At 47.9% G+C, this 9940-nt stretch overlaps 1 protein-coding gene across 1 annotated transcript; it reads left to right on the forward strand.

The window, feature by feature from the left end:
• Positions 1–3711: 3711 nt before the first annotated feature.
• Positions 3712–9298, forward strand: TMEM271 (transmembrane protein 271). The gene has a single exon (XM_038125395.1). It carries the CDS (start codon positions 3874–3876, stop codon positions 4963–4965), a length of 1092 nt encoding a protein of 363 aa, XP_037981323.1. The 5' UTR covers positions 3712–3873; the 3' UTR covers positions 4966–9298.
• The last annotated feature ends 642 nt before the right edge of the window (positions 9299–9940 follow it).

Here is a 9940-nt window from a genome sequence, read left to right on the forward strand (position 1 = left end):
AGAGTGCAAATAATTAATAGCTCTGTCGTCCTTTGTGCCACTGAGTCACCACAAAAAGTTAAGAGGCTGATCTGCACATTACTGAAAACATCCAGCTCCATACACAGTAAGCAGAGCAAGTCCACCTGGTTGGTCATGGCAGTGACTACTCCCAACAAGGCACCCAACCCAACAAGCAGAGCTCCCTCAGCTCCCCTGTGAGCCAAACAAAACCTTGAACCAAAGATCTCCTACCATTCTTTGGAGACAGGAACTGGCCATAAATGACTACCACTGCAGTACACAGAAAGCCCAGACTACAATTGTGAAGAGACTGCTGGGAAATACGTTCCAGGCTGGTGCTATTCTACAAAACCTTATACACTTGCTCCAAAGCCCACCAGAATAACTCTTGAAAACAACTTATAAACTTTGAAAACAACTTATAAACTTTGGAAAATGAAAACATGACTAATAAAGTTTAGTGACAAGAGATCTGCCTGAGACTCAAAACTATCTGCAATGACTAATTGAGCAACTGATGTGTGTCAAGGCGAAGCGGCTTGCAGTGCTCCCATGCTTTGTTGCACACCGATACTCTTTTTTTTTCAGCAGGCAGACCTGGTTGAGGAATTAGACACGCACAGATCAGCTATGAACATGCAAAAGGGCATCCTAACTGTACTGGAAGGGGCCACTAGCTAGCACTGAGGTGATCAGCATTACCCTTTGGGGTCCAGAGAACTCTCCAGTGACCTTCATTTGCAAGAGTAGGTCAGCCCTTCTTCTTACAGTAATGCCAATTCAGTCATCAACAAATCATTCAGTATAAGTATAGAGATGTCTTATAGAGTTTTATGTCTATTGTTATAAATGTACTAGCATCATTACAATGTTTTTAGACCTTTTATCCAAAGAAGCTGACCTTCAATGTGCAGGATATGCTAATGACCATACTCTGTGTGCATGTGTATGTGTATGCGTGTTTAAAAACCATCCTGTTACTGAAAATGTGTCACAGTGCAAAGCTGTAAATAACCTGGTGAAAAGCTGGGCTAATTCAGAGTGGCAGTGAAACACAGGAAGTTTATGAATAAATAATAGGTGGTAAAAGAAGTTGGCAGTGAAACTTCTGGCTTTGCATATTGAACATGGTGCTTGGAAGACAAAGAGGTGTTTTGGGGAGAAGCAGGTAAGATCTGGAAAAGGTTAACAGTAGCAAGCTGCTCCACAGTAGGAATAAAAAGGTACAGCAGAATTATTAATTACATTATTAACTTTGTGTGTTAGCCTGGTCTCTCAAAACGCACAACTTTGTGGGATGCAATCAAAGATCAGTCTACTATCACAAACACAGGGAGGAAATGGTCCTTTCTTTAGAAGATGACATTCAAGATGAGGAAGACTGAACATCAGAAACAGCTGTAGGAACACCTGAAGAACCATGCTGGAGAAGCCTTGCTGACTACTTCTGGCAGTTGCCAAAACAAGAAGGAAAGGAACACCAGAAAACGCTTTGTACAAAAAAGGAGCAATTTGCCACCAATGGAAAGATTCTTTCTCTACTCTAACCATTGTAAGTTAAAGGCTGATTAATAAATTGATGCATAAAGGCTTAGAACTTTTCTTAGTTTTGTATTTATTTAGTGTAAAATTAATCTTCTCATCACTTACAATAAATATTTAAATTTTTTAATGTCTTGACAATCAAGTTATACAAATCACACATTTCCCCCACATGTAAGTTTATGTTGTGTGTCAGGGAGTAAGGCACTTTGCCCATCCTACATATAATAAGTTCATTAAGTGTTTACTCCCTGCTAACTGCATCTCCTCATCCTCCACACAGAGTGTGTCTACCAGGGTTCTCTGGTTTTGGTTTAACATCCAATTTGAGAGCTTACATGTGCTTTCTGAAGCAATACTATGATGCTCAGTAGAGATCTCAAGAGGGGCATACTATAATTTATAAAATCCAGTGCATCCTCTATGCATTCACATTTTAAGAGTTATGGGGTGAGTTCTTTCCCAGACACCTGAAGATCATCCCCAGCAGTCCAGGCACTCACCACAAGCAGAGCCAAAGTCACAGATCCTATAGCAAAATCTTCACACGGCCACAGATCAGCAGGCCAAGACATTCAGTCCTCACGGTTAGGGAAAACCAGGGAAGAGTTGAGGATGATTGGGGATCACATACCCATCCACCCCTTTCTCGAGAGACACAAGAAGGCTGGTCAGGACTTTGGTGTTTTTTCGCACACTCCATGCTCCATGGGCCTTTTGTGAACAGGAGGGGGAGAGCGAAATTCGCTTATCTGTGCGGTCCTACAGGGCAGGACGGCACATCCCTTTTGGATACTGAGCCAGTGATACTTCTGGATACTGTAACCTTTAGAGTGCTGGCCTCTAGGCGGGACAGCCTCCCGCCAAGTGTCCCTGAGAGGACCACTGCCCCGTGCAGGGCCCAGAAACCTCTATCGGGGAGGAGCAGCTGCTGCAAAGGAGGCCTGTGCCCATATGCCCGAGATTTCAGCTGGGTGCTGCTGCTCCTCAGGGAGGTGCCAAGAGTGCCTATCCCGACGAGACAGAAGGAGCAAGGTCGCATCTCTGCAGAAAGCTAAACACCGGATAACGCCACACACGCCCCTCCTGCCACCAACAGGTGCACTTGCGCTGCTGGAAGAGAAAACGATTTGGAAAACTGCTTTTTCTCTCTCGCTTGCTCCCCTGAATGCTAATCAGCGGCGCCGGCTAAAAATACCCAGCAAGGCTGGCGTGCGCACGGCAGATAGGGAAAATGGGGGAGCTGAAAGGCTACAGCTTCCCGGAAGAAAAAGGGACTGGCGAAGAAGAGCCTTCCTCAAGAACCCCTTGCCGGACTTGCCCGCTCCGAGGCTGAGGTTCCAGCCTCTCCTTCACAAGGCCACTGCAGGTGCTCCCCGAGGAGTCGCCGAGCCACCATCTATCGGGGCAACTGGCGGCACCACCCCCAAACAGGCTTCCACCCCCGGCGCTGCAGGCGCTCCCGGACGGGGCGTCCCGAGAGTGCTGCCGCGGCCATTCGTCCCTCGAGCCCCGCCGCCCACGGGGTGCAATCCCACAGGGGTTCAGCGGCGGTGCACGAAACAAAGAGAGCTGCTGGGGACCGCCGCCCCCGCCGGCACGGAGGACCTGCGCCGGGCGGCTCGGTCCACTCGCTCGCTGCATCAGAGCAGCCGACAGACCGCAACGCGGTCACAGCGATGCACGGCGGCTCGCCGGCCTCCTGGCGACCGCAAGAGCTAAGAAATAAATAAATAAAATTAAGAGAGGGAGAGAAGGCAGGAACACGGAGACAAGCAGCAGCCCTCGGCAACGGAACCCGCGGGGGTGTTCAAACCCCCGCCACCCCCTGCCCGAGCCGCGCGTCCCGAGCCGCGCTCCGCGGTGCGGGGCCGGCGGGAGGGCGACGTGCGGCCCCCCCCGCGCCACGCGGGTGGGAGGGCGGGCTGGGCAGCTCCGCCGCCCCCGGCCTCACCGGGGGTCGCACTCTCCCCCCGCCACCCGCGACGGCCCGGTGGGCCGCCCCCTCCGTCCCCCCGCCCGCCGCGGCTTCCATCCATAATTAATCGCCTCCCCGCAGCCGCCGCGATAAGAGAGGGCGGGCGGGGACGAGGAGGCGGCGGCGACCGGGAGGCGGTGGGGGGAGCGTTGCGCGCTCGCCGCGCCCGGCTCACTGCGGCCGGCAGCTGCCTGCCGTGCGGAGCGGAGCGGAGCGCAGCCGCCCCGTCGGGGAGCGCCGCGCTCGCATGGCCGCGCCGCGCCGCGCCGCCGCCGCCGCGGGGCCGGGGGGGGCCGCGGGAGGAGGATGAGGCGGACGGCGGGGCGGCGGCGGCGGCGGCGGCGCGGAGGATGAAGTGGAGCGTGCGGGGAGCCTGCGCCGCGCTCTCCAGCTGCCTCCTGCTCGCCTGCGCCCTCAGCGCCGCCGCCGTGGGCCTCAAGTGCTTCTCGCTGGGCTCCGAGCTCAAGGGCGAGCCCTTCCGCCTGGGCACCGCCGCCGGCGCCTTCTACTCGGGGCTGCTGCTGGCCGCCGGCCTCTCGCTGCTCGCCGCTGCGCTGCTCTGCTGTCGCCCGCCCGACGAGGCGCCCGTGGCGCCGGCTCCGGCACCGGCTCCAGCACCGGCACCGGTCTCTGCTTTGGCCCCCGCCGGGGACCCGGACCCGGCGAGCGGCGGCCCCGGCGGGGCGGAGGCGGCGGCCGCGCCGTCGGGGCCGGTGGAGAAGGCGTCGCCCGGGGGGCGGCAGAACTTCCTGCTTCTGGGGGTGCTGGTGTTCATGCTGGGTGTGCTGAGCGCCTTCGCCGGCGCCGTCATCGACGGCGACACCGTGTCGCTGGTGGAGAGGAAGTACTCGCACTATTGCCTGCTGCAGCCCGGCGGCGCGGCCCGCCCGCGGAGCGGACCCGCGGCCCCCGACGGCACCGCCGCGGCGCTCCGCTGCCAGAAGCTGCGGGACTACCAGCAAGGCTTGGTGCTCTCCACCGTTTTCAACGCGCTGGAGTGCCTCCTGGGCCTGCTTAACCTGCTTCTTGTCAAGAACTACAAGGCCGCGCAGCAGCGCGGACGGAGGCGGCGGCGGCGACGAGCGGCCCCGGCGGCGGCGGCGGCGGGCGGGCGGCGGCGGCGGCGGAGGGGCGGCGGCGGTGGGCGGCGGGCGCCGCGCCACAGCCAGGGCTCCCTCTTCTCCGGCGGCGAGCCCGAGCTCAGCCCCGGGGATTGCCCCTTCCAGGCCGTCTCCTACATCAACGTGGGCGTCTTCCACGTCTTCGACGAGGCCGGCGTGGAGGTGCACTGTGGCGGACATCCCTCCGTCGAGCTGCCCGGCTACTCGCCCATGGACCCCGAGCTCAACGCCTCCTATCCCTACTGCTACCCTCTGCCCAGCGAGCAGCCCCCCGCCTACGAGGAGATCTACCCCGGGGAGCCCTGCGCTCACGGCACTTAGCGCCGACCGCCGCCGGGACGCCCGGCTCCCCACCCGGCCCCCGGATCGCCGTGACAGCCTGGAGCGGGCCCGCCAGCGCTTCGCAGCCGCGGGGCTCGGGGACACTTCTTGCACCACCGACGGGATGGTCCCGCCGTCGCGGGCGCAGCGGGACACGGGCGGCGTGCCGCCGTGCCTCTGGCTCTGCGGAAGCTTCTCCTCCCTCCCTCCCTGCTCTTCTCTTCCTTCCCCCCCTTCCCTCCCCCACACCGACCCTTCGTCCGCCGGCGGCTGAATTTTCCGAAGGCTGCGCAAGAAACGCCTAAGGGTTGGTTCCTCCCGTCGCCTCTCCTCTGTAGCCAAGTTTAGTTCCCTTGAAGTGATTCATCAGTCTCCAGCTTTAGCAGTCCAGAGTTACCCATTTATGATAACCAGCCAGTGTAAGGAAAAGGTGTCATGAAGCTTCTTTACCTCTCAAAAGAGCTAAATTCTCTAAACAACGCAGAGACATTTGTGTCACGTTTACTAGAGGTGTATTGGGGATCTTTAACGTTTACACTACTCCTTGGGAGAATTGAGTTCTGTTTTAAGATTTAGTGAGTTAAAACATTCGTTGGTCTTGTAAGATGCACATTGAGAAAAACCTGCACTTTGAAAAAGAAACAGGAAAAAAATCAACAACGTTTTTGTACACTAACGTGCCTGCTTTTGTTGATAACTTCTTACTGTAAAAGCTTTCAGAAGTCTATAGTGAAAATGTTTGGTAAATTCACTGCAGTTTAAAATTGATGATTAGTTCCTTTACTAAAATAACTGAGATGTTGCTAGGATATGGCAGTTGAAAAGGAAGTCCAAATGTAGTACACATTCCTTTTTGTAAACAGGTTCTGTGTTTTTAATGCAAGGCAGGATTTCTTTTTGTTTTGCACAGGTGAAGGGTATAATTCTATTTTGTACAACTACATGGTTTACCTTGTAAAGAGTTCCATTTTACCTGTTACAATTCATCAATCTGGTAAGCTTGAATATTAAAAGTTTTATTTGAAAAATATATATATTGTAAACAGCCTTAACTGGTGCAGTAGTCACAGTTTTAAAGGATAAAAAATACATATATAAACCATCCTGGAAGACATCTTCCAAATGTGTTTTCAAAACAGTATTTATACTCCTATTTTAAAGCAAGGATTTTGTTTGTTTGTTTGTTTTGTTTGTTTATTTAAAGAAAGGCCAGTCTAATTTCTGAAAAGGGGGAGGGGGAAAGTGAAGGGATCGTATGCTGTTAACTCTTGGTGAACTTTGAGGTATTAAAAAAGGGTTTCTGCAAAGAGAAGAAGTGCTAAATCCTCCTTTTTGGATTCTGCTGTGGAATGCCAGTACCAGATAGTATTTTTAAAAAGTGCTAATTAAAGAGAATCAGATGTGGCATATTTTATTACATCATTTGAGAACAGACAAAGGCTTGATTTCATGTTGCATGAAGAACCAAATAGTAACTCTCCTGGTTGCATTTGGTTCAATACCCCCTCCTCCAGTTTAGCTATATTGAAATGAAGTATTACAAAATAACCTTTTTGTTAATCCTTTGTTTGGAGCCTGCTGCATGATGCCAGTGTATCAGCTACCCAGGGGCTGGGGGGTGGGCGAAAGGTGGAAGAGGAGGGGAGACAGAGTGGCAAGAGAGTTAAGAGTATGCAAAGTTACAGTCTATTTCTGTGATTCATGGAAAATTATTTTGAACTTTTTAGCTGCAGAGAGGCTGACGTAATTTGCAGCCTTAGGACTGGAGAGAGAGGGAGATTTGATTCTGAAATATTCAAAAAAACCTCTGCACTGTTGTTTTCTAAAATGTTTTGACTTGCACACTTTGTAAAACCTAAAATGCAGAATGCGTGGAAAGTCTTAAAGTTGCAACTGATGTCTATGAAGCTCACATTTAAAGCTCTAGTCTAGAAAAGAGAGTGAAAAGCAGCAGTTGCCAATTTGTCAAGTAGTTCTAAATAGCAGAAATTTAAAATAGAGCTCCTTTTGGCCAGCAGATTTCCTGGTGTGGAATGCCAGTCTAAAACATATGCCCTAGCTAGATCCCATTTTAGTACTGAAGATTGGTTTTATGCTGCCTCTCTGCAGATGCACCTTCTTAACCCTTTATGGGAATGTGAGAAGTCCAGTAATCTTTGCCTGTAATATTGATTTAGGCACAAGACCAATTTCATAGCATGCTTTATTGCTCATACAAACGAGATTTTGCAAAATGAGTAACTAAAGCAGGGAAACTAAATTCTTATGTAAGTCTCCATTTGAATGAGTTTTTGAGACAGCAGAGTACCTGAGACTGAATTAAATGGGAACTGCTAGACTGCGGAGTGATTTTGAAAAACAGACAAACCAGCTAGGTGCCTAAATACAGATGCAGATGCGTAACAATAATTGTTGGGTTTTTTTAAAATTGGCTACATACATTGTAGTTCATGGAAGTTGTATTCTAGTTTTACTTAAGGAATTGATTTTTTTGTCATAAAAAGACAGCATTTTAATTAAGATAGTTATTTTAGGAATTATGAACTAGACAATTCTGAAACTCCAGATGTTCCAAAGATCAGTGCTCAGGGAAATAAATGGAAAGTCAAGAAAGCTAGCTATTATGCTCAATTGTTTAAATGTAAACAATTTTAGACTATGGATTTTTAAGATTGTTAAAGTCATAACTTTTTTTTTGTATGTATGTGTGTGTACATGCCTGTGTAAGTGTGTTTGTAATTTATTTAAGTCTTTTCAGGATGCCATTGAATTAGAATATTTATTTGCGGCTCAGTTTCAGTTCCCAAATTTCTACTTCTCTTCATTTGGGCTTTTATCCCTGGAATAGTTTAATTTAGTGGTGGACAGATTGCCAGAATAATGTCCAAGTCAGACTCCCACAGAAGCCAGTAGGCGTTGTTTCATTGACTTCAGTGGATCTGGGCACAAAAGATATGTAACACCTACTCTAAATAATCTTCGAAGTAATCTCGATCTTCTGGCATGACAGGATGCAGCAGTGGCATATCATTTCTCAGTTATTTGTGATTTCTATGGATAGCAGTATTAACGGAGGTCACCTATGGTGTTATACACATGTTTTTAAAAGCAGGAAAAGAAATTGGCAGGCAAATTGACCAAACAAGCCATGTTTTATTAAAGATGGTATATCAGTCTTTCAGGTGTCTGGTGACTAACTTTTCTGACAAAACACGAAACACCACACAAATTTATTTCTCAGTGAGAAGAAACTTACAAATACAGGATATGAGATGAAGCTTCACAGGCATGATTGCAGTATTGTGAAGCTGTTTTTAGTAAACCTGAGTCATCGTTCTATCTTCTGAGCAATAATGTTAGAGTGTTTAAACTATACTGTGCCAAAATTGAAAATAGGCTGGTGTGGGAAGCATTGGAGCTTAGGTTAATTACCTGAGAGGACCCATACTGTCCCTTTATTTCTCATTCTCTGTCACAGGATTGTCAAGGTGAATGCAAACCTGATCAGTTCCTGTCACTGAAGGGTGATAACTGCAAGGTTTCTGCCTTAAGTGGCAAAACCAGGGAGAAGGGAAGAGAAACATGTGTATGCTATCAAATCTCCCTTTTGCCTACCTGAAGTAATGACAAGACTTCTTTTGCCTTATGGGTTGTTGTTTTAATTTGCTTCCAGCTTTACTCACATCTGTTCAAAGGGAGGGAAGGATAGGTTGAATACTACTGTTTGGTCACAGTGAGGTACTGATTTAGTAGCAGGCTTCTCTCAGCTTTTGTGTTCCTTCTGCAGGTAATAATGGCTAGTCAAGGTCTGAAACAGTGGAAAATCAAGTCTGCTGCCTTTGATGAGACAGGAATTACCTTTGTGTAGAAAGAGTTTTTTCCCACCAGCCTATTAGCAATTCACATGAATTATTTTCACACTCCAACATCCTTGCTTAAATCTTACTTATACTTTGCATTGTAATTGACAGACAGAATATACATTAATCTAAAAACAGGGAAAAAAATTATGTTTGAGGGAAATTGTATTAAAGTAGTACAGATTTTACTCAAAGTTTGATTTCACTGTAGGACTACTTTGGTTCACCAAAAAGTGCTATGGCGGCTGGTATAACTTAGATATATTTCAGACATGCTGTTTAATAATCAGAAAAGGTTTCTGAATGTTCACATGAGAATGGCAATCTGTTTCTGCTTTTGGATATAGTACATATGAAAACCTTTTCTTCATTTTGCCATTTAATCCAAGATTGATCCTCAAGAAAATGTCAGTAATTGATCTTGTAACTTTAGGATCAATAAAATAAGTTTTAAAGCACAGCATATCCTGTAAGTAAAGACTAATGCTCTTCATTTCATATTATTTTATTGTCTTAGGTGGATGTGATGTCTAATAGTATTAATAACTGAAACTAGTATTTAATTATGATTTTCATTACAAAAACTTGGTTTTCAGATACTTATAACTAGTACAAGTAGAACCATGGTATAAAATTCCAGATTTTACCATGAAATTGAGTCTGTTTCCATAAGTCAGGTATTTCTCAGTTACTAGATGTTCAAATATTTTGGATAAGTTCTGCTGGTAAAAATCTGTTCATTTTGTATGATGGCACTCTATACATGTGCTAGAGTTACCTCTGCTTAATACAGGCACATATTTCCAATTAAAATGCATAAGGGTAAGACTCAAATTTGTCATGATCACTGTCCAGTTTTTAAATTTCTTAATTATCTCTCAGTAGTTAATGGCATGGGACTAGGGCTGGGGTATGTTCCAGAATCAGCAGCAGCTCATCTAATAACAGTTTAGCAGATAGCAGATGGACTTCAGGAAATCCACAGGCTTAATGGAGTGCAGGGGGGAAATCTTCAATTACCTGTTGCAACAATTCAGCATACAGTGTTTCCTGCTCCAAAGGAGTCACTGCCCAAACAAAATAACAGAAGAAATCAGAGCTTTTTAGTTGAGTAC

This window comes from Motacilla alba, chromosome Z (assembly GCF_015832195.1).
Source record: "Motacilla alba alba isolate MOTALB_02 chromosome Z, Motacilla_alba_V1.0_pri, whole genome shotgun sequence".
NCBI lineage: Eukaryota > Metazoa > Chordata > Aves > Passeriformes > Motacillidae > Motacilla > Motacilla alba.